Below are 27,492 nucleotides of genomic sequence, written 5' to 3' on the forward strand. Positions count from 1 at the left end.
AAGAGTGGCTACAGCTGAGAAGGAGGAATGCCACAAAGGAGAGGGCTCAGATCAGGGGAATTAAAAAGTCTTGAACTGAAAATCCAATACTGATGCCAACTTTCTCCGATTTTGAGCAAATTGCTGTGTGGATCCTGTGGGATTGTTCTTCCGTGGAACAGGGAAAAAGCACATTCATTGCATCTGCATGGTTAGGATGTGTTGGTCAAATTGAAGAGAAAGTGATGTGAGGGCGCAGAAATAACAGTGAAGTCCTGTGTCTGCAGAGCTGCTCTGCACCTGCACCAGCCCTCAGAGAAGACAAAGTGTGGTGCAGCTCTAAAAGTGCCTCACTGCAGAGTGATTTGCAGGTCAGGGTTTCATTCCATTTGCATAGTGTTTAACTCTGTTGCAACCCAGTGTTACCAGTGTGAAAGATGGGGAGTCCTTTGCTCCGGTGATTTAATAGTCATGCAAGTAACATCATGCACACAGAGATCCTCTGTAAGGCAGCAGAAACAGGGAGAATGAGGACAAGAAGGAGGTTCAGAGTAAAATCTCTGCTGATTTCTTTAAACACCTTTTGTTTAGGTTTCTGCAACACCCTAGAGCTGATCATTGATCTCTCACAGCCACACTGCCAACAAAAAGGAAAGTTCTCCAATCACCAGCCCATCACTTGCTCAGGATATCCTCTCAGCTTCCATTCTGCCTGCCTCTGGCCAGCTCACTCACTGCAGCAATGGCTTGGTTTGGGAGTTGGTATGTGGTTGCAGGGGCTGCTTAATTGCTCAGACATAGTTGTTGGGAGCCAAGAGACCTCCGAGAGAGAGAGTAATGGGGTAATTGATAGCTTGAAGATGTTGGATATTTGTATGTCTGCTCCACAGCACACGGGGAAATCTCAACACAGGAAGAACAGCTCTGTAACAATCATGTTGCTGTTGTACCAAACCCATTTCATATGATGTAAAAGATGACATGGAGGGGGCAGCTGAGGGAATTGGCTCCATGGCAGCTATGAGGCACCTGTCTGGAGCTGTGCTGATTTCTATGGCCTGATGCTCTCAGAGAAGATGAAATTAGGACAATGAAATCAATAATTCAACTACGTCACTGGTAGACCACTGCTTTGAGCATTATTCCCCACTTATTCTAATTAAAAGATTTAGGCCTGTGGAATCTCAGTATGGAGAAAGCCAACATATGTGTGAAGACACTCATATGTCAGGGTATCAGCTCCTCCAAGAAAAGTCAAAGTGATTATTCAGAGCAGGACGTCATCAACTCAGTCTGAGTCAGAGGCACGGCAGGACAGGTTCGATGTGCCAACCGCAGGACAAGCACTTACCATGGAAATTGCTTTTGCTCAATTCCAATAATTTAATCTCTTCCTGGCTCAAATGGCTCATTCTTCCAGGAACAGCTTGGAGACATTCAAGCAAGAGACAGGACTGCATGATGTCCCATTCCAGGGTGGCGACAGAAGTGGCCCAGCCAGCTGCTGCCAGCTCTGGGTTCCTGGGAAGCAGGGGCTGATCCTGCCAGGAGCCCAGTGCAAAGAGAATGATGGAGATGATACAGGCATGACCACAGGTCAGAGGGGCTGAAGCCCAGCACTTCACTTCTGGTCTGAAAGTCCCTCAGAAAAAAAAAGAACAAACCATTTTAAAAGGGCACAGAAAAGAAAATGGTGCAGTTATTGGTCCCAGCGATCAGTCTCTTGTCACAGGCTGCTGCCTTCAGCTGCTGGTCCAGCTCAGAGAGCTGAGACCACATCATTTTCTGTAACATTGCTCAACTGTGATTTGAATAAAGCATTAGATGGAAACAAGGTTGTGGTTTTTCTCTAGAAAGAGATTAAAAATTATGGCCTGAAGGAAGCTGCCAAACAGCTGGAGATGGTAATTCAGCCTCCCCCCAATTAACTTTGTCCACAGAAAGTTGAGGACTGTGTCCTACTCTTCCTCTGGCTGCTGATGGGATTGTTTGGATTGTCACTGCATGCCTCCTAAAAGCTCCCACAACATCAAGATACAGAGCATGCTGCTCACTTCTCTGCTTATTTCAGTATGCTTTGCCAAAGAAAAATCAGCAAAGAATTAATTAACAGCAATTATTTCTAGCAACAACAGAGCAGCCCTGCTCCAGAAGCCATGAAAACAACATCATGAGACCCCTGTGGCCAAAAAGCCTTTCTAAACAGGTGCAAAAATAAACAATTTTATAGCAGGCTATAAAAGGAGCCGAAGCCAGGTTGGGGAATGGCAGGAGAACAGCCATTTCAATGGCTGAGTCAGAGCAGCCACCCAGGTGACTTTTGTGAAGGAGCTTTAATAAACAAACCACAGCAGAAGCGCTAACCTGAGTAAAAGAACCAGCAGGACCAGGTTATTGCTGCAATAGAGGGTTTAGTACACCTGTCATTCTGTGTTATTAGTGCTGCTGAAGTGATTTACTGTCCAAGTCAGTCTAACCGATTAGAGCTGTGATCTAAAGTACAGCCAGCTCCAGTTTCAGTGATAAACATCACCCCCCCTGCCTATTACTTGCTAAAATAAGCTGAAATAAAGCCATCAATCCAGACATCTCTGTGTTCAAATGAGTCCTTCTGGCTGGCACCACCACACCTGCAAGTCTCCTGCCATGCACGCTGGAAGGATGGAGGTAGATGTTCTAGATACGCTCTCATTTTTCACCTACCTGGCTCTTTTTCACCAGCCAGTGAACTCTGTATCTCTGTCCCTTTGACCAGAACTCACACAGCTCCTGTCATCAGAGCCCTGCAGTGACCTGGTTCCTGTAACATCTCTGTGCTGCCCTTGCACATGCTGAGCATCTCTCACACAGAGGTCAGGATGCATCTCCTGTCAGGTTGTTCACCTCCATGCTGTGTCATTGTAGGTGGCACGGGACAGTCCCTCTTTCCCACTAGACTCTGCAGCACAGTTTGGGGAGGGGGAGAACTAAACTGAAGCCCACACTCCACTCTCCTGTACCACTCACACTGATGTCTGTGCACACAGACTGTTAACACCTGACCCGTGGCATTGCCTCTGCTCTCCCATATGGATACTGCTCTGGGATGGGGCTGCATGGACACAGTACACCCATACCTCTAGATCACACAGACATTTGAAGGCACAGAGAAAGGGGACAGACTTATGCTGCCTTAGCAACCACTCTGAGCATGCACAGAGATGTGCCAAACAACAGGCACACTCTGGAGTGTGTGCTCTCTGTGGGCTGGGCCACAGCGATGGGTGGTGAGGATGAGGGGTTAAAGACAACCTGCTAAATCCAGGGGTTTACAGCACAGCATAACTCCCATCTCCACACTAAAGAGCAAAAGCCAAGGGAGGCAATCCCAGAGTTGTGAGCAGCCAGCCTCATTACACCCCTGGGACTTCCTGCTTGGTGCTTGTTCATGGGGCTGTGAAGGCTCATTTATCAGTGGGGGGCTTTGCTCCTGCCTGGTTTGGCATCCTGAGTTACCAGCAATTTTCTCAGCACTGATCTGATCCGCAGCTTCTCTGCAATCCTGAGTGGCAGCAGGATTTCTTTTCCCCTTTGAGTCTGCCTGCCCCAAAACTGGCATCCTCAGTGTGATGAAATGCTTTGGACCATCCATCCAGCCATGCTACCTGGGGCTGTCAGTGCAACCCAGAGGGGAAAGGCCCTTGGGAGATTGGCAGCAGATGGCTGCAGTACACAGCATCACATCAAATCCTCAGGGCTATCCTGGTGTCCCAGATTCTGTAGTGCTATCATTCTCCTACTTTGTCCACTAAGGAGAGATTCAGTGCTTACAAACCCTGCTGAAACCCAGAACATGGTTTAATAACAGAGAAATGTAAATTGAGCAAACAAAACTGGGCCTGACTCCCTCGCAGAGCACCCCCTCCCATGTGGCTGCCTTCCCACATGCTATCCTTGATTAGCAGCTCTGCAATCAGGAGCAGAACTGGGTGTGTGAGCAGGTTCTTGCTGAGCAGGACTTGCTAGCAGTGAGAAAACTAGAAATCCTCCAGAAATCAGAGCTGTCAACTCCTTGAAGGTTACCAAAATAGACAAAGGACTCAGTTGCCCAAAGGGGCTGCAGAAGCACCTCCACTGCCTGCTTTTTAAACCTATCAAGGTGAATTGAAAAGTCTAGTTCAATCTGGGTAGTCTCCTTTCTTTCTTTCCTGCTCTGCTCTCTTTTTTCAAGGCAACTTCCCAGCGCTACTCCCATCAGAGTTTGCCATAATTCATAAGGACCAGAACAGAAAAGCATCCACAAATACTGGGCGGTCTAAGGTGTTGCTCATTACCAGGAAGCAGGGCACACAGCCAGATGGAACCCCCCACATCCCTCCCACATCAATAGGAACCTACCTCACTCTGTGTGGGAGCTGGGACAGATTGCTTGTGGAGGCATCCCACTGGAGGTGGGAAATATGGGGCACCAAGGGCTGGATTCAGTCCACCAGATTTGATCAACTGAACTGTTTTACACTCACAGATACAACTATGGCCTTTGTTGGGCTATATGGTGAATGCCAGGCTTGTCTGGGGTGTTTTTCATCCAGCCAAGCCCAGCAGGGATCAGCAAGCATAAGATTGATGCACCTGCTAATGCAACTCCCAAGATCTCCTGGAATAATGAGAGCACAAGCATCAGAACCTCTAAGAGGAGCCATAAAAACCTGTCCCTATATGATCATCAATCTCAGGAAACAAAAAATGCATCAAGGTCTATTAAGTCCCCTGCACACATGCATTGGACTTCTAGGTGACTTTCTATGAAGCTTCTATTTTGAGCAGTGATCAATTATGCATTTCAAGCCATATGGCACCTTCATTCCAGAAGGAAGGCATTTTGTCTTGAAATTTGTAAGCTAGAAAATCTGCTGCATCCTGAAAAAATGCAACACTGCCAGTTATTCACAGCAGCAGGATCATTAAGGGAAGAAAAGAAAAGGGGGAACCAGGATAAGATTAATCAGACATCCAATTTTCATTGAAATACTCTGGAAGGGAAAATGGACCCTTGCATGTGCACTTGCAAATAGGTTTTTAATTAATTCGAGTCAGAGTTTTGATTTTTGTGGGAAACCTGAAGCTTTACACAACATTACCAATTTAGCAGAAAGATCTCTTCCAGAATGGATCTCCTCCAGGCACAAAAGCAACCGAGTCCTCTGAGGTCACTGAATATGCTACCAGAAATGACCACACTCCTGCATTCTAGCAGAAGCATCATTCCCATCCCAGGAATTACGGATGAGAAATGTAGAAAAATACTGCTCTCCAGTGGAACCAGAACATCCAAGGCATTTTGAGAGCCTACAGCAACAAGTGATGCTAAAGAGACTTTTTGTATGGGAGCAGGCTGCTCCTTCTCTCATAGCCTCACACAACATACGTTTCATTCCAGAGGCTCAGTGAAAATAGTGTTGCCTCTCAGTGCTCTCCAGGCCTGCTTGGAATGAGACAAGAAGGTGAAATTTAAGAGGTGCTTTAACTCTAGTTACCCCTCACTCACTGTTAGTGCTGGTTAAGCCAAAACCACAAAAGCAGCAGTAAGGGAAAGCTGTTTTGATTGCTGCCCCAAAAGGCAACTAATCATCAGCAAAGGCAAGCAACTCCATGGTCTCCAAAGGAAACCAAGTGGGTGACTACTAAACATAAGTGTAATGCCCAGCCACAAGGAACTCCTTGGATTTGAAGCAGGCAGGACAAACTGGGGAGAAGGCCTTGGAAAAGGGCCAAACGTGAAGGTCAGCAGCTACACCCACTGCCTGCCTCTAACTGTGCACAACCCCAAATATTCACTTCACAGGTGCTGACAGATGCAACCCTCCTGCTACACCAGGTACACCATTCCAGGTGGCAGATGGAGCAAAGATCCCTCCTCAGCACAGAGGCACGGGCTCATTGTGCTCCCACAAAGGACTTTGGACCATGGCCCACTTCCAGAGCAAGCACAGGAGGCTCTCTTTGTGTAGGATTTTCTGTGAAAGCACACCCAGAGCTTTGGAAATGTTTATTAAACCCTTTCTTCCTTGTTCTGCAGGTCACTGGAGTTGTTTGGAGAGATACACCTAGAGCTCAAGGTCTCCCAGGAAGACATAACGAGGGTTGGCTTGCAGCAATGTTCCCTCTGTAAATAACTGCCATGATCAAGGTTAAGCTCTTTGTGGTTGAATGGATTTTAATATGAGCAAAGAAAGGGGGAATGCATGGGCAAGGCTCTCCCCAGTGCCAACAGCAAAGCTCTGCTGTTCCAGAGCCCTCCGGGGACTCCCTGGGACTGATCCCAAGCAGCAGACTGCCTCCTTAGGGTGGGAATGAGGCTTTGCTGAAGGAAAGCTTCGGAAAAGACAATTACAGCCCCCTCACTTATTGATTCTATTGCTGCGGTAACAGCTCAAATAGATCTTCGCTCCAACACAGTCAACACTTCCTCCCGCTTCGGGCTATCTCTTCCACATCTGCACATCCAGGCTGGCAGTCCGTGCATCAATCCCAGCCCAACCTCATTTCCCTGTCATTTGCCTGTCTCCAGCTCGCGGGATCCGTCAGCAGGTGGAGCTTTTCAGCAGCTCAGGCAGCACCTGGCAGGCTTCTCCCAGGAAGATTAATGCACTTGCGTGGGACCGCTCCCGCAGCAGAGCAGCTCATCAACTCCAAACGGCTCCACGAAGGAAGCAGTGCCCCTGACAAACTGCCTCCCCTGTAGCAAGCACACCTCAGCTCAGCGTATCCAGAATACAGATTTTTCCCAGCTTGGTGACAGGCTTCTGGAGAGGTTCCTCCTTGGTATGGGCACAGGAAAGATGGCTGTGAATTTACAGCTTTCCTTTGGCTTTCATTTTAAAGGAGCACACACCTGGATACCACAAGCAAAGCTAAAATAAAGAGGTTTTAAATGGAGAGGCTTTAATTAATGATCTGTATGTTGGTAGGAGTTAATTGAAGAGCATTCTGGGAATTCTCCCTGATGACTCTGGTGTCCCAGGGGCTTGTCCCATAGAGCAAGCTGGGAAAACTGTTTGACCCAGGTTTGGCACTGATTAATGGCTTTTTTTCTCACCACGTCTCAGTTGCATTAGATCTCAGTGTCTGATGTCCCTCACCAGCTCTGAGCTTACCTTACAGCTCCACTGAACATATTCTCTTCTCCAGCTAATGCTTACAGGAAATATGTGCTTCTGCCAATTCCCCAAGTTTTCAACTATCCACTCACAGCTCTTTTCTTGCCCTGGTATGAGGGAACAGGGTTGTGCAGCTGACTTCAGTGCTGGGAAGCAGGATGAAAGGTGCCTGTGGATCTGGACACGATGAGTATGTGATCTTAGGGTCGGTGAAAGGTGCAAACCTCTCACCCCCGTGGTCCCTTTTAGAGTGGTAACCACTCAACACCTCAAAAACTTTACCCCTTTTACTCCAGAACAACCCAGAGGACAGAGCTGGTATCAATGTCTCGGAAAAACATGGACTGAACTCGTGAAGGAACTGTTTGGCCAAACAACAGTGCAGAGTAACACCCAAAAAATGAAACTACCATTGATAACAGCCCAGATTACTCCCCCACCACTGGTGGGTTCTTTCACACCTACCAGGAATTCACTTCACCTTATAATATTCAAGGAGCACAGAAGCATGAAATTTGATTTCTTTCTTCTGCAGATGCTGGAGATTATTTTAATTCTAACTTGGTATCACTGAAAGAAAGCTCTTGTTCAGTGGTTTAATATAAAGTCTTTTAATATCTGTTGCAGAAATACAATCTCTGCTTTCTTTTCTATAAATGTACTAATCTCACCAAAGGATATAATTTGAACAGTAGAATGAAGTAGAATAAAAATATGCAGCAGCAGGCAAATGTTCTTTTCAAACAGGAACCTGCTCTGAGCTATGTGCACTCTGTTCCATCAGATTAGACCTGAGCAACAATTTAAATCTCAGCTCCAGTGATCAATATGAAAAGCAGAAAATGTTCTTCCACCCTTTCCTGGAGCTCAGTATGAGCAGATGCACAGTGGAGAGAAGCAGAAGCAAAAGCAGACAGCAGGGAAGGGGAGATATATCAAAGAGAGGACAGCAAATAAAGAGGAAAGTGTTGGAGAATTGCCTTGACAAACAGATCACTGTTTGTATCACTGTCTGCAGGCCCTGACCTTAAAGCTTAACGTTCAAGAACCAGATAGGCAGAGAAATGAGTCACTGGGTTAAAAACAAAAACAAAAGAAGCAGGGGTGACAGGGCAGAAAATACAGTAGAAAATACAGCCAAAGGATTTACAAATTTATTGCCTGCTTGAAACACATTTTTAAGGGGCTAACAGGCCAAACTATTTCTGCTTGAACTCAACATTAATTAAGAAAGACTCAATTGCATTACCACATGCAAGAGAATGGCTTTGGTAATTCATGGTTAAATTATACAAATACATATCAGGGATCATAAAGACACACTCAGAGCTGATTTCTCACCTGCTGCATGGCCTTTTCAATGTATGGGCTGCAGCTACATGTGTTGGAAGAAACACTGGATTTCTTACACAGCTAACTCCTGATCTGCCCTGGTTTTTAATATAAAACATTTGATTTTGAAAGAATAAAAGTGTCCAATCACATTATGTATATTTGGTAACTTAGAGCACAAATAAACACCATTTCTGTCTCCACATTGATTTCACCATTAAGATATTAAAACCCCAAAACATATGGCAGCTCTATTTGGATAAGTGAATGTATTCAAAATGAAAGATTCCCAGTTAAATGATGAAATGAAGTTAGGTGAACACTGCTGGCATGGTAACTAAAAGCAGAATCACTACCTGATTGGTGTCTGGAACCAGAAATACTCTCCTGACAATGATGGAAGATTTTAAGACTGAAAAAAACCACTCACCCCAAGTGTCTTCCCTAGCAGGGTGAGAAGGAGATCACCCCAAAGATGGGCACTAATACCAGTATTTAATGAAAAGCAGTTTGCAAGTACCACAACAGCTTTATTTCCACCTAACAAGCAACTCCTGTGAGCATATTAGTACTGCCCACACAAGATTAATCAGTAGTTCAAGATCTACACAATAAAGGGTTGTTTGGTTTGGGAGTTTTGTCCTTTTAAAATAAGACTTCACTGTTCTTACAGAGACATGGAGAACACTTCAGGCAGTAACTGTTTTCCCTCTAGAGAAATTAAAAGAAAGAAGTTAAGAAATGCTTGAGCAAAGCAGACAAAGGCAGTACTTTTGCTCATTTAAAAAAAAAATCTTATTTTAGGAAAATTAAACTCTGGAAAAAATGTTCCTTTAGGAAACATTTCCTACTGCAATATGAATAGAAGGTACAATATGTACTACATTTAGAGTTATGCATTCCATACATGAGGAGCAAAGTTGTCTGTCTTCATCACAACTTTTCAGGTTTTTCTTCTGATTTCTCATTTATCAGGTCTTTAAATCCCAATTTTTCCAGTGGTTCATTAGCCATAAGCTGCCTAAGTTAAAAAGAAGAAAACAAAAAGCTTTTTAGAGAACACAGTCTATAAACAAAAGAACAGCAGCATTCTTCACTTCATTTAGTATCACTCACCCTAAAGAAACCCAAGACATCTATAGAGAGTTACTGCTGCTTGGCAAGATCTCAGAAATTTCAGTTTTCAGAAAGCAACATTCTGGGATCTTTTTTTTTTCTCCTTAACAGCAGTTTTCCAAATAAATGTGTTGTTTCCTGATTTTAGATACTGAGTAAGAGTTTCCTCAGAAACTGACCTGACTCTTGGTTTATCTTTAACTAACAGACTGCATAAGAGCTTTCTAAAATTCTACCTGTGCCATTTATGACAGTGAATTACCACTTTTAGTTGCCACTATCCTTTGCTGCAGTGATTTTCAAACAAGGTTTTGATTTGCAGCCCTCCTTGACACCAGCCCATAAAAGTGTATTTTCCTTAAATACAGGGAAATTCATTTACTTCCCAGAGTTCCCTGACTCACCGTTGTACAGGAAGCACTGCAAAGCAATGCAAGAATGGAAACATCCCTGGAAAACCAAACACCAACACTTTTTTCACTTTACCTGAGGAACAAGTAGAACTTTTAACTTGCCTGCTTGAAACATATTTCTAAGGGGCTAACAGGCCAAAGTACTTCTGCTTGAACTATACCTGAATTACACTAGGATGTATTATACAGGAAAATTTTATATAGGAAAATATTATATACTCGAATATGTATTATATACTCAAATATGTATTATATACTTGAATATATCTATATTATGTGGAAATATATATTATATAATTGAATTATACGAGGATGTATTTTGATCTCAGCATTAATTAAGACTCAGTTGCATTAGTATACACAAAGAAATACCACTGGCTCTGATAATTCATGGTTAAGTTATACAAATACCTATTGGGGTCCTAAAGACACACTCAGAGCTGATTAGGAAGGACAGGCAGGAGGTGAGCAAAGTACGTGCAAATTAAAAGTTTAACTCGTAACTAGCTGGGAAAAAAAATAAGCTTCACATCGAGGAATGCGGTTGTGCAGGATGGAAGCTGCCCGAGTCCCGCTGTTATCCCACCGCACGGGCTGGAAAACATGGAAACACGAGCCAAGTGATGCTGATGCCACACGGGGCACCTTCAAGGACACCCCCCCGTGTGACTGCGGGCTGCCTTCCCCTCCCGTGCCCGCAAAGGGATCCTCGCCCCGGGGACCACCGGGCTGGCCGCCAGGTCCCCAGCGTGTCCCGGGGACGCCCGGGATGGGGCAGGGCCGGTGTCGGGGGCACACTCGCCTGTCCATGCGGCACTCCAGGTAGGCCATGGCGCGCTCCCGGCAGGCCGCGCTCTCGTAGCCGCTGTGCCGGAGACACTCCATGAACTGCTCCTTGAAGGCGCTGCACTCCCCTGTAACACACAGCGAGGGGCCGTGACACCCACCGGGGCCGTGACACCCACCGGGGCCGTGACACCCAGGGGCGGGGGGAGACAGGCCCGGCGCGGGGCCGCCCGGCCGCGGTACCGCACCGAAGTGATCCAGCGGGAAGGCGCCCTTGTCCGGCGGCCGCGGCGTGAAGCTCTTGGCGCTGAAGTTCATGGCGGTGGACATGTCGCCGGTGTTGGGTGGGGGTTTGGCACGGACGGTCCCTCGGTCCCTGTCCCGGTCCGTCGGTCCGTCCCGCCGCCGGGGGGAGCCGCGCGCCGAGCGCATCGAGCGGCCACGTGACCGGGGCGGGGCCGCCCGCCATGGTCGCGGCGTCCCCGTGGCCATGGCAACCGCAGCGATGGACGCGTCGCCATGGAGACGACGACGACGACGCCCGCCATGTTGGGCCGGGCCCCAGCGGGAGGGTCGGGCCGGGGGGGTTCGCGTCCCTGCATTCAGGGCTTCGTCCGCTTCTGTGAAATAAACCGATTCCTCCTCATAAAAACCCGTGGGTTTGTCCTCATTCCGCTCTGAACGCTCCGAATGATTCTTGGGGTTGTCCTGGGCAGGGCCAGGAGTTGGACTTTGATGATGATTGTGGGTCCCTTCCAACGCAGGATATCCCGTGATTCCATGGTTCTGTGCATGGGTGGGTAAGAGCGATGGCCACCGGCCTCCTGTCTGCGGAGGGGCCTGGAAAAACGGTCTGTCACTGGCACTTGTTCAGCTGGAAATGGAGGGGGAAAGAGCCAAACTTGGATCCTGGTGTCAGCAAACTGCTTCATACAGGATCCAGCCTTAGCGAGTCTCTCCCATTTCTATCCAGGGACCAGGCTGAGGCCGGGCTCTTTCTTCCCCTCTGCCATGAAGAACGAGTTCCTCACCTGCCACTTCTGAGAGTGCTGAGTCTTGACTTAAAGGCACATTTTTCAGGACCCAGCCCTGGCTGGTGCGATCCCAGAGCCCTGGGGATAACACTTGCAGGGAGGCAGTATGAACTTCCCTCAGAAACCCAGCAGGATTTTGGAGGAGCCATCCCCATCCTGCTGCAGTGACATGAACTCTTCCATCAGCTGCCTGTGGTGGTAATAACATGATTGCTTATCCCTCATTAATCCCCATGGTTTAATGCCGTGCACAAACCTGATGGACAGCACCAAGTTATTTTATGCCTCCTACAAAGGATGGGTGAGCAGGAGGGTTCCCATCACATGCCATGAACGCTGATGAGGCTGGTAAAACCAACTTCCAGATCCTCAAGATGGATAATCAAGAAAAACACCCCTATTGCCTGCAGGTTTACAGCACATGCTCTGCAGATCCACAATCTCCTCCTGAAAGGAGGATGAGAAATGGCTTTAATTTAACCTACCCGAGTGTTAACAGTGGATTACAGTAGTATTTTTTCTTCTTTGCTAATAGCTGCAATTGGTTTCAGACAGTCTTTCATCTGTTTTAAGTTGATTTTTCTTTTAATTAAATGACTGAGCTAAGTAGAAAGAATTCGAGGCTGGGAAAAAAAAGAGAAATAGCTTCAATTTTTAAGGACAGTCATTATGGAAATACTACCTGCAGCTCTATTTAAAGTGTGTTTTGTTTATGCCTTGATTGCTTTCTTATTACAGTATTGAAATTCTAAATGGAAAATTACACCGTGTTCTATTACATAAGTAACTGGTTTAAACAGCCTGAAATTTAAGGTTTTATTATTAGGTGTTCAGTGCTATGAACAATGGAGGGTTTTTATTATACGGCAAATGGCACTTTTCCACTTGACTTCATTACAACACTTGGTGGTAAAAGCGAGATACTCCTCTTTCATAAATACATGCAGCAAACTGTCTCCCAGATCTCAGAGGACTGAGCAGCAGAGAAGCAGCTTTGGTTCATCTGGACAAGTTTAGCTGAAGTGTCAAGGCACTTGATTTTAGCAAACTGCCCAAATTATGTTCCTGACTTTCTGGACTTGCTGGTTCCCCACGTGATGAAGGAAGAAGTCAAAGGAAAAAGATACACAGGAATCCCACAGCAGAATTATTCCCAGGCAGACAGTGACAATCCATTCCAGTTCTGTTTAATATCCTTATCAACAATCTGGATGAGGGGATTGGGTGCACCCTCAGTAAGCTTGTAGATGACACCCAGTTGGGTGGGAGTGTACATATTAAGAAAAATTTCTTCCTCAAAAGGGTGGTCAAGCCTTGGAACAGGCTGCCCAGGGCAGTGGTTGGAGCCAGCATCCCCAGAGGGATTTAAAAGATGTAGATGTGGTGATGAGAGACATGGTTTAGTGGTGGCCTTGGCAGTGCTGGGGGAACAGTTGGTCTCAATGATCTTAAAGGTCTTTTCCAACCTAAACGATTCCATTATTCCAGGCAAAGGCTGTATCAAGTTGATATATTTTATTATATACAAATATTTTTATTACCTATTTATTAACTGTCTGTCTTTGGAGCCTTAAATTTTGTAGTTACCCGCCTTCAGGTCAGGTATAGTAGCAGATGTTTGGTTATGGTTACTTAATGTTTTTATTGCAAATGCCAGTTGTATCTTCTAGAGTTTCCTTTAAAGGTACATGCTGTCATACAACCCAGTACACGTGCTTTTGCAGTTAAGGATGTGTTTTTCCCAAGGAGATCAAGTGAAACCCCTGTTAGATAACCAGTGTGAAGAAAAAAAAATCTCATTTGCAGATTAAGCCAACCAATTCCAAAGAAATTCAATAAAAACAAAGCAGTGCCATAAACAGAGAATTAAATGTTTTTTTCATATTATCTTTCAAAGAAGTGAGAGACTTTGACAGCATCAGGGAAATCTGAAATAGCTGCTTCAATAAAAAAGTGCCCATTTTACAAGAGAAATCAGATAATTTGTAAAGCATGAAGTGTTTCAGGGTATCTCTAGTCTGGAGTCCTGAGCCCTTTCCAAAAATTAGAAGGCTCAAATTAGAAGGCTTCCCAAAGTAGGGAATATCTTGGATCTTCCCCTTTCAAGGTAGAGAGGTTGATAGATTAAAAAAAAAAAAATCCTTTGCTTGAATCAGAGCTGTTAGTCATTAGTTAGGAACTAAAGATTCATTAAATATGGACTAAAGTAACATTTAAAAACTGTTTGCTCTTTTACGATGTTGTCAGTTAGTGCTGAAAACTTATTCCAGTATTGGTGTTTATTTGTCAGTTGTACAAATGTCTCTTCAGAAGAAGTTATTACACACCACTACTTTTCAGAAGCACCAAACTGAATAATACGTCAGAGAAGAACCTTTATTCTTTTTTATGGGCAGGGTAAAGTTGGTGACTTCCATTATTTTCTCTCTTGCACCACGCTGCATCTTTTAAAAGCCTAAATATTCAAATTATCAGGTAGTTAATTTGAAAATAATTTATTGACAAGCCATGAAAGGCTTTGAGTAAAGTACTCGGGGATTTCATAGCTTCACTTGGGATAGCTGTAAGAAATTAATGAGATGAACAAGACCAAGCACATTCAGATGCTGGAATTTGTGCCCTTGAGACTGCTGTTCCCAGCCCAGGCACAGAACACACCTCAGAGAAACATCCTTCCAGGATCACTCATTCCTACACCTCACCCTTGCAAGGCGAGCATGCCGCCAGCTCTTACATAAGGTCTCTTGCTACATCACTGCCACAGGCTGTTGTAAACCATTTTTCTCCCTTTTAATTCAGGTTCCTAGACAAGCAAAAATGCAGAATATTGCCAGAATAGTCTGGGGAATGGGGATTTTTGTTGTGGGTGATTAATGAAGTATTATTGTTTTGCACTTACAGGGAAATTGTAGTTTCATGCCGCTGAGATCAGAGCCTTAATATGTTATGTGCTCTGCAAAGATGTACAGAGTGATAGCTCATTTTCTGTTATTACTGAGCCAAAGCCTCATCAGGTTAGAGAGGAATGTTGTAGAAATAGTAATGCTGCACTGAGATGCAAAGTAAACCTTTATCTTACACCGCTAGTTGCGATTCTGGTATATCTAAATCCACATCTCTACCTGCATCCAGACAGGGGCCCAAAAATAAGATGCTGGGCCCCTGGCTCTGTAAATACCTACCTCCTAATCACCCTTCATGATATGTCCCAAATTTCTCTTGGATTAATACAATTTCTGCAATACTCCCCGTTGAGATAGACTGAGGCTAGAGACCCCGAACAAAAAATCCTTGGAGTTATGACAAGGCATTTGATTTGATTTCTGACTTCCCAGGTCAGGCTGCCGTGACTTGGTGTAAATGTGAGATCTGGAAGAATGTGGTTCTGGCTATGGTCACAAGGGACTTTACTGCAAATGTTTTTGTAGATATGCATATTGAAAAGTAACATTACCAGCACCAAACCCGAGGATCTCCCATGTGTTTTCTCACTGAATGAGACTAAGGAAGGAATGGCATCCATTCAGTACAAGAAGAAGGCTTTTAGAAGCACCAAAGTTCCCAAGAATGGTAAATGCTTAACAGGAGTGGAAAATACTGCCACCTCAGGCTCTGCACAGGGGCAATGCACTAATCCCACGCACAGATTTTTTTATTTTCTTCTCCCAGTGACCAGACCCATCACATAAATTCTTTCAGCTCAGAATATGTAAAAAAACCCCCCATGAGTCTTTAAAAAAAATTTTTGCAGTGAAATAATGATTTTTAAAAATATTTTTCTAGGAGTCTTTCTTCTCAAAGTAGATTTGCAGCCCACACTGGTTTGACAGATAAGTGAAAAGAAACTAACAAGTTATTTGTATGAAAATGAGCATACGGAACACTTGAGATACTGATCACCACCCTGTAGTGATCCTGCAGAAACACAGATTGGCAGGGTGGGAAGAAGTGGGTGTAATCCAATAAAACAATGCCATAATGATGAAAAATTGAAAGAGGTCAAAGTCGGGAAGCTTTTGATTTCTTTTTGCAGTGGCATTTGTCAAGGCAAGCAAAATCCATTAGCAAGGAGCAGCCCGAGTTTTAACACATCTGGGTCTTTAAAAATGTTAATGTTTAATAGGGTGTGCTCAGGCTTTATATATTCCTGATAACAATGCACGGGCTGATAGGCATCTCCAGAGGCTGTAAATCAGTGGCAGAGCCTTGCAAGGCACACAAGCACTTGGTGTTCACTCTCATGGTTTATTATGTTATCAGCAGCCATTGACTGAATTATGGCCTTATAACAACTCTTTCCCTGCATTATCCTACGGTTACTGTAGCATTGTTAACCTGTGTCCCATTAGAAGATGATATGACCTTCTCCAGATGAGCACACAGAAATTACTGTGGCTGTTTAATGTACAGGCTCATTTTCTAGGAGGAACTGAGCTGTGCCCACAAGGTCTGCTTACCTTAAGATGGTATCAGTTCTGGCTTGGGCTGGTAGAAAGACAAAGACACGTGAGCAGGGAGCAACGTTTTCTCCCCAGTCCTGTGTGGGATGCCTCACCTGCAAGCCAGCAACTCAGTTGTAGGCTGTGTTTGGAGTTGCATACTGGAAACCAAGGTATATGAGGAAGAAGTGGAGGTGAAGGCATCAGATTGGCTGTATTTTAAGACTGCAATCATTCCCTCCTGCTGGAGAGCTCCTCCATTATTTCCCACAGTGCATACACCAGCCCAGCAGGTTGCAAGTCCATGGGGTCACTATTTGAGAAAGGGTTTCACCCTATATTGTCTCCAGGTACAACCTGAAGCTTGAAACAAATTGGTAGCCCTTGGGAAGGTGCTCTTGCTTGCTATGGCAGCAGCCAGCTCCATTCCAACAGACCTGTATGTAAACAGAAACAACAGATTTCCTCCACTGGTGCCCAACTGGCCCCATGTAGGGTTTTTTCCTCCCTCTTACTGTGTATTACAGAGTGTCAGGAGTCCCAGTGGTCACACCATTTTCTCAGAGAAGACTCTGATATTCTTGGAAATGTCTGGGAGAAGAGAATGCAGAAAAAGACCTCATAGTTTTGCAGAAAATCTTGAGACTGATACAACCATCCATTGCCCTCTTTTCTTTGCCCACCCTGCACAAGAAAGTTCCCCCTTGTGAAAAACTCCACTCCTGATAACAACCCTTGGAGAACAGGCAGATGTGCAGGCACCTTTTTCATGTCAATTTAGTTAGAGTTTATTGATTCCCCTTGCCTTCGGCTAATGTACTTTTATTATTATTAATAAATAATCATCATTTTTCCATCAGTGGAGCCTGCACCCGGGAGCCTTGGAGAATTCTATCAAAAGTATTATTAAAGCTAAAGATTTCTAAAGGGGTGAACAGCAGCACAGCCCAGTAATCTGACAGAATCTGCAACTGGGGAACAAAATATCCCCACTTGAGAATATGTGATAGAGCATCAAATTGACTCTTTCCCCCAGAGTTACCATTTCAACAGTGGCCTCTTGTTCATAATCACCTCAGCTTTGTTGTCATCCCTCCAGGATGCAGAGGGTGTAGGTGGCTCTTGGGGAGCTGTCTCCCGGGCACGCAGGCTCTTGCAGGCCCCTGCCCTGGCATGGTGCATGACTCAGTGCACCTGGAGGGCCAAAAAACTGCTGCTCCTGCCTGGCACCCCCTCTGCAACAGCTGCCCAGGCAGCCTCCATCCTCTGCCTGGCCAGCTGCACTCTGATCCTGGCTCCTCCCAGATTACAAAGGTTCAGGATCTCTTTTCCAGTCTAGGCAGAAGGATTGCCTGGAGGGGACGGTTTCTCCTAGAGGATTACAAGCATCTGCCCATAAACAAAAGGAGTCATCACCAAGCACAGAGCCAGACTTGGACACCCAGTCCTCTGGACAGTAAACTGCAAAATAATGACTGAAGTGGTTTCAGGAGCGGTTTGGGATTGCTGGTAGAGAATTTTTGGGACAAAGATCAACAACAATGCTAGCAATGAAAACACTGTGTTGCTCAAGGAGGTGGTTTCACTGGGGTGGCAGGAAAGCAAAGAGAATCAAAGCTGTCACCTGTAAATAGATCTACTCCCACTGGCAATCCTGAATTAGCACATCTTTATGCAACCACTGTTCCAACTCCTCCATGGTCAGTCTTGTCTTTCCTGAGGGCTTGCTTGCCAGCTGCACCCTGGGCCATGTGTTATTGTGGGCTTTCCTGTGTCCTGCTTCCTCCATTGCATCACCAGTGGTCCAGCTGAGTCCTGTGACCTGGCACCATGGCAGCAATCCAGCTTGGGTCCTGTCCTTGAGTTCTGCCCCTGAAACAATGCAGAGAACAACATGCCCAAAACACGGATTTTCACTGGAAACCAAACACCTTGTCTCAGTGTTATAGATGAAATAGGAACTCCTGATTACGATAATCCATGGTTCAGAATAACATAGCGTGGTTTATTTGTCAGCATAATGAAGTACATCTGGTCTAAATGGATGTTAACAAGACCACAGAGTCCTTTTCTCTGCACAAAGCCACTTCCCCAGAAGGTGTGTTCAGGAAATGACAGAAGGGCTATAAAGAGACCCCAAGACGCTCATGCTCACACTTGGATTTGGACATGGCCATGCAGAGTTTCCTGCAGTATTTGGGCTCCAGCTCACTGCTCTGTTTGGCAGCAGGGCTGTTTGCTCTCCTTTACTTTCTCACCAGCTCGAAGAAGTCGGTTTGCAGTTTGCCTCCTGGGCCACGACCTCTTCCTCTGATCGGAAACTTGAACGTGGTGGACCTGAAAAAGCCGTTCCAGTCGCTGACAGAGGTAGGGGCTGGATGAGCAGAGAGGGGGAAAATGTGCAATTCCCAAAGTGAGAAATGCAACTAGAGAAATGGAGATGCAATTGTGTTTGTTTTGCATAGAGGGCAGAAATATTTGGCATATAGGCCGACTGATAGAATGACTTTACCTTCGGAGGTGTACACACACAAACATGTGTTTATATATATAAATATAATACACACACTCCTTTCTTTTTATGCACTTCAATGTAGATCACCATCCCTTGCAATCAGCTCCATACTGTTGGTGTTTCAAGCCATTCAGAGCTGCAGGCAGAAGACTCAATTTGGGCCAATATGCCAACGAATCAGTACTATTTGCCATCAAGAGATGTCTCACTGCAGCCAGACCTCTAGGAAGGATGGATGGAAGGAAGGAAGGAAGGAAGAAAGGGTATCATCCCCACAGCAGAGGGAAGGGGGTCCTATGCACACATTTCCAAAGCTAATTATATCCCTGCAATGCAAAGCACAACTCTGCCTCCCCAGCCATTCCCCTGCACACACACACTGACCAGGGTTATTAAGGACTTGATACGTGGCTTTTATATGTCTAGCTAAAAAATTTGGTTTTTCTTACGCAGTTCCATGGATACTTTTATTTTTAAAAGAAAGAAAAAAAACCCCTTAAATATTATAAAGCCAGGGGCAATGTTTGTTTCCGAAAGTGTCTGCTGTGTTCCCATAGGGAGCTGGGGACAAGTCAGTGTGAATTCAGATATCATCTGGTTGCTGTAGAGACAGTTGAGGTGCTGTGAGTGGCCTGTCACATGCCCTGTGTGTGCTTACTGGACACTGTGATGGAGGAAAGACAGTCCACAGTGCACTCCTTCAGCCACTTGAACATCTGCACTGAGAGGGCAGTGCAGACACTGAAATCCTCCAGTTCATTGTAGAAAAAAGGGCATCCTGGGCTGCAAAAGAAAGGAATTCCTGTAGCAGGCATGCAGTGCTCATCTGCCCTGATTTACAGTGCAGAGGATTGTGCAGAGACCAGTTGTGATGGGCTTCTGGTCCTGAGCTCCCTTCTGATCCTAGGCATGTTTGAGGATGTCAGTATGAAAGAGCAACTATTTTTGGCAGTACTGGGGGATTTTATAATACAAATGTCATGTGATGGCACCAGACTCGTTTCCTGTAATCTACTAAGCAGCTTTATTTAGGCTTTCAGGCCTTCCACATTCAATACTTGTGTTTCTGAGTAAAAACAGAGTGGATGCCAAGAAGCATCCACTAATGCAAAGAAATGACCAAAGGAAGGCTCGGAGGCAGCTGTGATTCCCTGCCCCTGGCTCTGCTCACTCTGTGAGCTGCCAGGGATGAAAGAACCAGTGCTAATGTTATCTCCCAAGCCGTCAAACCACCATTTGATGAAAACAAATTCAATTTGTCTGGTGTAATAACAGGAGCTGCTTCTAATCTGAAATTCAATTTGTGGAATGTATCTAATGCATAGCAAATGGTAACCCAGGCACATCAGAAACAAGAAGACATTTGGAGCTGGTGGCTTGAAGTGTGTTTAAACGAAGTCTAAAATACCAAGTGAATGATTAGCTTGTCAAAGCTACCTTTCTGTGTAGCAGATGATCCATATTTAATTTGCTGTAAAAGCCTAGTGCTCCTGTGACATTATCTACAAGAACAGGCTTCCTAGTTTCTGGTGGCCAGCAAATAATTTTGCAATGACTGCAACACTATGCACCTTGCCATAGTTGGAGACAAGTGCTGTCCTGAAAGAAAGAGTTATTGTCTAGCTTTGTTTTTGCAGTGTTTGTGGCTTCAGCCTCAAAGGTGTGTGCACACCCACTTGCCTCAGGTCAACAGCATTACAATAAACAGGCCTGCCTGCCACAGCATTCTCCAAACAGCCTCCCAGTGTGGTATCACTGCACTGGCCTGTTACTACAGAACACCACAGGAATGCAATGGCATTTTATTGACTCCTCTGATAGGAGCAGTGATAGCAGACACCTTGTTGTGCAAACAGGGTGCAAGCTGAGATGCTGGCAATCGATAGCTGTTGCTCATTACTTGAATTACAGCAGCACCTGGAGACTTCAGGCAGGGCTAGGAGGCTCCTTTTGGTCTAAAATCCACCTAGGGTGGCTGGTACTAGTGTTTGAGTCCAGATCTGGTTTTGAATGAACATATTTATTCACCTTGTCAGCTATCCAAGACATATGGCAACGTCTTCACCGTGCATTTTGGACCCAGGAAAGCCGTGGTACTGGCTGGGTATGAAACCATCAAGGACGCCCTTTTGAATCATGCTGAAGAATTTGGAGAGAGGGCAGAAATACCCATATTTAGGAAAATGACACAGGGAAATGGTAATTGACCTTTTGATTGGTTAGTTCTGTAGTTTTTTCAGTACCTTCTTACAGCAGAGGGTATCGCCATCTTACAGATCCATTTTTGTGATCTGAAAGAGGTGCCAGTGTGTAAGAAAGCCTTAAAATGTTTATGAACAACAGATGACATAGGATGTTACATCTTTATTTTAGGCATAGCATTCAGCCACGGAGAGCTATGGAAAACTATGAGAAGATTTACCTTGTCCACACTGCGGGATTTCGGAATGGGAAAGAGAACCCTGGAGATCCAAATCCTGGAGGAAGTAAATGCCCTTATCAAATATTTTGAATCCTATCATGGTGAGTGTCAAGTCTTTCTTCCAGAGACAGAAAACAGGTCTAGCAGAACAATAAAAATTAATGAAAGTTTAACTCTGAGCAAATGGTATCTCAGCAAATGGTGGTTAAAGTTCAGCATATGCTGCAGTAGGTTATTGAACCGAGGCCTTAAAACACTGAAACTAAGTTCCTTGCTATGCATTCTGGGTGGGGAATGAGTTTTCTTTGGGAGCTCAGGACTGCATTTCCACAGGAAATCAGACTGAAAAAAGCACAGTCACATTGTCCTATCTTTTAATTGCTTGAAACACAGGGAAACCATTTGATACAAAAATGATACTCAACAATGCTGTATCCAATGTCATCTGCTCGATACTGTTTGGAGAGAGGTTTGAATATGATGATCCTGCGTTTCTTACATTGCTGGAACTGATAAATCAAAATGCTAAGCTGTTGGGCTCCCCTATGGTGCTGGTAAGAGCTCTATTTTATGTTTTACCTTTCAGATTTTTTGGGGATATCAAGTTGTCCATATTTGTTCTCCTGGCCTCCCACAAGTTGCTTCCTGAAAACAAGAATGTTGTCAGCCAGCCAGCCTGTACAGAACACATCTGTGGTTCTGTATCTGAAACACATAGATTCCCAGGTCCCTGTGCTTAGTCAGTGAAGCTTATTAGTAAAAGAAAAAAACCCTCCAAAATCTTCACAAAAGGAACAACTTTACTCTCTTTGAAGAGCAGAAGCACAACCTGCCTCCTTGTATTTCACATTCAGTAACTCTCTTAGTTCTGCTTCCCCTAGTACCAAGTTTGACAAACCTCTTTTTCTTTCATTTTGGCCACTGAAATTCAACCTTAGCAAGCTAACAGCCTGATATAAACCTGTTCCTTCCTGACACAAAGCTTCTGCTTTGACCACCAGTGGAGTGAGCCACACTGAGGTCTGTGTCTGTCTGTAACCCCAGACTAGATAAGCCCAAAAAGCACCATTCAAGGACAGGTCAGAGTAATGTTGTCTGTCTGTGAAGGTGGCCAGTTCAAGTCCCTTCTGCTGCCATAGGGGTGTGGCACACCTGAGGACCTTCCCTGGAGTAAGTACAATGCTCACATTCCCATCTTTCACATCTGAAACCCTCTGTCCCACCATCTACACAGCTGGAAGCCCTGAAAGAAGATTTAAACTGGTGAATCTCCCAAAAGTCATGGCAAGGACTCATGCAGAGACATAACAGAACACTCTGCTTCTGCAGGAATCCATTGCTGCTTAGACAGTACATGTGAATGTGGGGGAATTACAGCCTGAAATGTCAGGGCATGGGACAAAGGACAAGCAGTGTGATTTGAGATACCTGTATGCGTTCAAAATGTCCATTAACAGTAAGAATTCTCTCGTTCCACAGTTATATAATTTCTACCCATATCTTGGATTTCTCTCTGGAGCTTCCAAGACTGTGCTACAAAATATCAGTGAATTGAACACTTTCCTCCAGAAGCTCTTCCAGCAACATAAAGAGGAGCTTAATGAAAATGACTTAACAGGCTTTGTTGATGCCTTTCTGGTAAAGCAACAAAAGGTACTTAAAGCTGATTCTCAGAGTCTTTCTCTTCTCTTAGCTATGACTTATTCTTAGGACTGGCCATCTGTCAGGGACTGGGAGCGCATGGAGACAGAAGGATTGCAGTGAACAGGATGTATCAAACCTTATACTCACAGTGAGCTGTGCTGGACTTAATCCATGGCTCCACTGAAACTGCTGGTTAAAAGGTTGTCATGATGTCCCATGTGTGTGACATAAGTTACCACTCAGCACACATAAAGAGGAGATCACCCCAAACCTTCCTGCAAGAATGGCACAGTTATAAAGTGCATTGCAATAAAAAAATTACAACTAATATCTAGAGCTGGGTATTGCCCATATGCTTGGGACCAGACAAATTCCACACAGCACAGGCCGTATTGCTAAAATGCTAAATGTTTCGTTTTCCAGCATGTTTAGAGTCACAGAGCCCTAAAATGCAGATAAAAATGGTGGCAACACAGTCACATATAGGTGTTACTTGCTGTAGAACTTATGGCCATTACCCAAATGTTTTGAAGGAGTCAAAGAAACCCCACACTATGTTCGACAATGGAAACCTGATGTTTTCAACCTTAGACCTCTTTGCTGCTGGGACTGAAACTACATCTACAACTGTGCGCTGGGGGCTCCTTCTGATGATGAAATACCCAGAAATTCAGAGTAAGGCTGACAAATCTCTTGTACAATTCCTTGTTGTATGCTTAAGGCTTTGGTTGTGGAAAGGAGTGGAACTCATTCAGTGCTGCCTAGAGTAATGATTCTGAGTGCTCTGAGAGTGATAACAACCGTTGACTTTGTAAAGGAATTTTTTTTCAACTGAATTGCAATAAACCAGCCCAGCCAAGTGGGAGAGGCTGAGGGGCAGTCTACAGTTACAGTAAAGCTCCCCCATGATTATTCACCTGCAGGCTATGGGCTTACGTCACTGAAGGTCTCCTCAGGAGCTGATTCTGATCTGGTTTCTGTGGAAGGTTATGGGGTAACAAAGGTGTGTAGTCAGAATCAGGCATGGGATGGACTGTAGCGACTCTGTTCAAGTTTCCTTGGCTCAACAACAAACCTGAAAGAGCCATACCATGCCCTGGCTTACCCACTTCTGCTCTTCCCAAATATTCACAGTTTTCCCTTTTCTTCATCTTTGCCAAACTGGAAATCATTTCAGTTGCAAGGTAAGATCGTTATCAGCTTCTTAATCCTTTCCTCCCTCCAAGGAAAGATTCAGGAAGAAATGAACCGTGTCATTGAACCAGGAGAGCTGCCTAAGTTGGAGGACCGGAAAAAAATGCCTTATACAGAAGCAGTGATACATGAAATACAAAGGTTTGCCAATATTGTCCCTATGGGTGTATCACGATCAACTCCCAGAGATGTGAATTTCCGAGGCTATGTGATTCCTAAGGTGAGCTTTGAGGACAGCAGCTTATGCTGTACAGATTCCTTACAGTTTTCTTTAAAGCAAAGAAAAATACAAATAATTAAAGACACCATGATGCATGTTTTCATGTGACCCTTTGTCTTGGATCCAGGATAACTGTTGCAGCATACAATGGACTGTGGTCTGTTACAGCTGTTTGAATCTTGAATAACCATAATTAAATCGCACTGGTTTGAATCTTTTATGTCAAATGTGGAGCGTCTACTTCAACATCTTTCTTGAAAGATCTGACTCTGTAAGAAAGGAATGTTTTGTGGTCCAAAAAATAAAAGAGCAGCTACTGATAACAGGCAGAACCACAATGGGGCAGGGAAGCATCCCCATTTCTATTTGTCATGGCTCAGTCTTACTTGCCTCTTCACATTAGAAACAAGAAAGTACTCTGGCTCAACTAGGAGAGTGATCTCCTCTTCCATGTGTTTCTTTGATCCCTTTCAGGGTACTGAGATTATTCCACTGCTGACCTCTGCTCTGAATGATGAGTTACACTGGAAAACCCCGGAGCAGTTCAATCCTTCCCATTTCCTGGATGCCAATGGGAACTTCATTAGGAGAGAAGCATTTATTCCATTCTCCATAGGTGAGAGGGGGCTGTGCCACCTGGGGCTAGGCTAATGGTAGTTCCCCCAGATTCAGAAAAGTATGAAAGCCAGGGATACAGAACAGATGATGAGGAATTTCTAGTCATTTTTTTCTGTCCACCATTGCTGTCGGTAACCACCTCTTCTTTGGGAGATCTGGGAGACACTGATTTACTCACAGTCACTGAATAATTTCATATACCTACAGCCCTCTGTGTAGCTTGAGATTAAGTCAGTAGCACCTTCAATATACAAAGAGAAGGAAGGGAAAATTTCCTACCTCAGCAGTCTGCTCTTACAGACTGTATCTCCAGTTTAGGTCTCAGAGATCAACACTAACAGTTACAATGCTGATCATTAACTTCTCTCCTGGTTGTTTTCAGGACGAAGGGCTTGCCTTGGTGAAGGACTGGCCAAAATGGAGCTGTTCCTCTTTTTTGGGGGCTTGCTCCGCAAATTTGTTTTTTGTCCCCCTCCAGGAGTGGATAAATCAGACCTGGATCTCACCGCTGATGTCGGCTTTACCTTGAACCCCATGCCTCACCTGGTTTGTGCTGTGCCCTGTGAATGATCAAACAACATGGCAGTAGAGTAGTGAACACTTCAAGCTTGAAAGCAAGTCTAGTTACAGGGGGCAAAAGCCATCTGTACCTGAGCTTTAGGGCAAGGAAGACACCAGGCACTGCTATTTTTCTCATTCATGCTATTCTCTCCAACAGCTCTTGTGGTGTCTCTAATGCAAACCCTTCAGACAGCCCTGAATACTGCTCTCAGAAGCAGTGTGATTCATTCCTGGAACAGCACACCAGAGATGCTGTTTTCAGGACTGTTTGAAAGAATGAAATGCCTTCAAGGCTCCTCTATAGATGTAACCCATCAGAGGCTCTCCCCTGGCAGCCTCCAAGGGGAATTTCTCAGCCCAAAGTCCAAGCTCTACAGCAGAGCTAATTACTGATGGCCCAGCTGGAGACAACAGACACTTAATGGATCTGGAAATCTCCTCAGGACGGTTGTTCAGCTGAGCCTCAGACTGAGCTTCCATTGTGCCATGCAACCTGCCTTATCTTTATTACAGAGTCCCAGACATGAGGGTGTAACGTGGGCTGATGCCAAGACCCAGGCACAGGACAGTTATCAGAAAACATCTAAGTGGTTTGGGAAGTGGGTTCATTCCAACTCACACCAGGCACTTCATGCTGAACAGCCTGTTTATGATGGGGCCAATTTAGCAGCTTTCTGCTGCTGCTAAGAAAGGAATTTCTACCACTCCCTCACCTCTCCTGGCTTCATCCTGGCTCTGGCACTTGTCCAATCCCTTATTGGGCCATCATAGATCTCTAAACTGTCAGAAAATGACCAGCCATGGCAAGTGAAGGGTTTCTGAATCAGTGTGGCTAAAGTGACAAGTCCATGGCAGTGGGAGGGCGATGCAGCCTGGGGCTGGGCAGCAGGACTGCCACACTCCATCAGAGAGCTGGGAGAGGCTCAGCCCTCTTCTCCACCTGTCCTTGTGAAAACAGATGTAGAACTAATAATAGAGTCTGGAAGGAGAAGCAGATTAGACTTTGTTACCAACTTGGTTACCTGTACAATTAACTTGTTGTATGGGGATCTCTGTGGAAAGCTGGGGACACCCCAGAGACTCTGGCTGTCCTAGAGCAGCTGTTTGATTACTACAATTGATGATTTATTTCATGCAGCATCCCTTAGGAGTAGGAAGAAGTTGCTGTACCTACAAGGCTACACTCATTGAGGGAAGCATGATACATGAGTGAAATCTGAATGAGGGTGCAGGTACAAGAGAGGAGGCTGCTTTGTGTGCTGTGAAACAGGCAGGAAACCACACGTGGGTTAGGGAGAAGTGAGTCACTAGAGACGCTTTTGTGTTGGTTTGGAAGTGAGAAAGGAAGGTTAGGATGACACAAAAAAAAGGGAGAAATAAAGTTATAGAGACTGAGGGGGCAGTTACAGCAAATCTACAACATAAAATTAAAGTTGCTGTCATCTAAAGCTGATCTGTGCCGCAAATGGAAGGAAAGAAAGGAGAAAGAATATGAAGGGATGACAAAGTAGGGTGGCCTCTGGCCAAGACACTGACTCTTCTCACTAGCTTTAGTTCACACAACTAAAGGCAGCACTCTAACATTTATACTGTACCTTGTACTTGTACTGGTATTGCACTTGTACACGTGCTGTACCACAGGGCCAGCTCCTGGTTACAGCTCAAGGAGTCTGCTGGGCAAACTGAGCAACAAGGAAGCCTTCCCCGCTGCGCTTGCTTACGTTTGTTTTGCTGTTGCTCTATTTGCAGTCTGACTACTGCAGGCCTGACCTTTTCACCCACTTAATCATTAAATATTTTGTTCTGTTGTTGTTGATCTATCTGGTGTTACAGTATGAAGTTGATTTTGGGTCAAACTGATAAAGTTGGACTGCACCACCTTTAATACACCCACACCAGAGAGGTGAGCACAGGGATCCTTGGGCAGCACATGCAGCCAGGACATGTTTGGCAAAACAAAGAGTGAGCAATACTCATAGCCACAAACAGCTCAAAGGAAATAATTGAATTTTAATTCCAGAAAATCACAACTGCTGTGTGAGTCAGGATGTGGCTCTATGATGTGACCCCTTACAGTGGT

The 27,492-nt window shown here is 44.9% G+C and overlaps 3 protein-coding genes across 6 annotated transcripts in view; 1 reads left to right on the plus strand and 2 right to left on the minus strand.

Annotated features, from left to right (window-relative positions):
* Window positions 1–8,944: 8,944 nt before the first annotated feature.
* Window positions 8,945–11,200, minus strand: LOC113953384 (cytochrome c oxidase assembly protein COX19). Of its 3 annotated transcripts, none has more exons than XM_027656464.1 (4): window positions 11,014–11,200; window positions 10,782–10,893; window positions 9,358–9,471; window positions 8,945–9,161 (listed from the first exon to the last, which is right to left on the minus strand). In XM_027656464.1, exons 1-3 carry the CDS (start codon window positions 11,195–11,197, stop codon window positions 9,384–9,386), a joined length of 384 nt encoding a protein of 127 aa, XP_027512265.1. In that variant the 5' UTR covers window positions 11,198–11,200; the 3' UTR covers window positions 8,945–9,161; window positions 9,358–9,383. The 3 variants fall into 3 exon arrangements, with proteins under 3 accessions (XP_027512265.1, XP_027512266.1, XP_027512264.1); XM_027656465.1 differs by adding an exon at window positions 9,971–10,016 and having other exon boundaries at window positions 8,945–9,471; XM_027656463.1 differs by having other exon boundaries at window positions 8,945–9,471.
* A 406-nt stretch (window positions 11,201–11,606) lies between these two features.
* LOC113953380 (cytochrome P450 2K1-like) lies at window positions 11,607–25,454 on the plus strand. 2 transcript variants are annotated; one of them, XM_027656454.1, is made up of 10 exons: window positions 11,607–11,713; window positions 18,500–18,605; window positions 20,790–20,952; window positions 21,127–21,276; window positions 21,569–21,729; window positions 22,655–22,828; window positions 23,353–23,494; window positions 24,046–24,233; window positions 24,708–24,849; window positions 25,234–25,454. In XM_027656454.1, exons 1-10 carry the CDS (start codon window positions 11,646–11,648, stop codon window positions 25,419–25,421), a joined length of 1,482 nt encoding a protein of 493 aa, XP_027512255.1. In that variant the 5' UTR covers window positions 11,607–11,645; the 3' UTR covers window positions 25,422–25,454. The 2 variants fall into 2 exon arrangements, with proteins under 2 accessions (XP_027512255.1, XP_027512254.1); XM_027656453.1 differs by lacking the exon at window positions 11,607–11,713 and having other exon boundaries at window positions 18,251–18,605.
* Window positions 25,318–27,492, minus strand: part of CUNH7orf50 (chromosome unknown C7orf50 homolog) — a 154,335-nt gene continuing 152,160 nt past the window's right edge. The window contains exon 6 of the mRNA XM_027656462.1: window positions 25,318–25,411. The gene's annotated coding sequence lies outside the window, so the exon portion shown is untranslated. The remainder of the gene's footprint in view (window positions 25,412–27,492) is intronic.

The sequence above is a fragment of the Corapipo altera genome, unplaced genomic scaffold (genome assembly GCF_003945725.1).
Source record: "Corapipo altera isolate COAL_440 unplaced genomic scaffold, ASM394572v1 104, whole genome shotgun sequence".
NCBI classification, from domain to species: Eukaryota; Metazoa; Chordata; class Aves; order Passeriformes; family Pipridae; genus Corapipo; species Corapipo altera.

Excerpts from the sequence above, each read along its gene's own strand:
- LOC113953380 (XM_027656453.1), top strand. The coding sequence starts at position 18,408 with ATGGCCATGCAGAGTTTCCTGCAGTATTTGGGCTCCAGCTCACTGCTC. Across the intron at positions 21,277-21,568 it reads ATATTTTGAATCCTATCATG|GGAAACCATTTGATACAAAA; the intron begins GTGAGTGTCAAG and ends CTTGAAACACAG. Across the intron at positions 22,829-23,352 it reads TTCTGGTAAAGCAACAAAAG|GAGTCAAAGAAACCCCACAC; the intron begins GTACTTAAAGCT and ends AATGTTTTGAAG.
- LOC113953384 (XM_027656464.1), bottom strand. The coding sequence starts at position 11,197 with ATGCGCTCGGCGCGCGGCTCCCCCCGGCGGCGGGACGGACCGACGGAC. Across the intron at positions 10,894-11,013 it reads CTTCCCGCTGGATCACTTCG|GGGAGTGCAGCGCCTTCAAG; the intron begins GTGCGGTACCGC and ends TGTGTGTTACAG. Across the intron at positions 9,472-10,781 it reads CTGGAGTGCCGCATGGACAG|GCAGCTTATGGCTAATGAAC; the intron begins GCGAGTGTGCCC and ends TTTTTAACTTAG.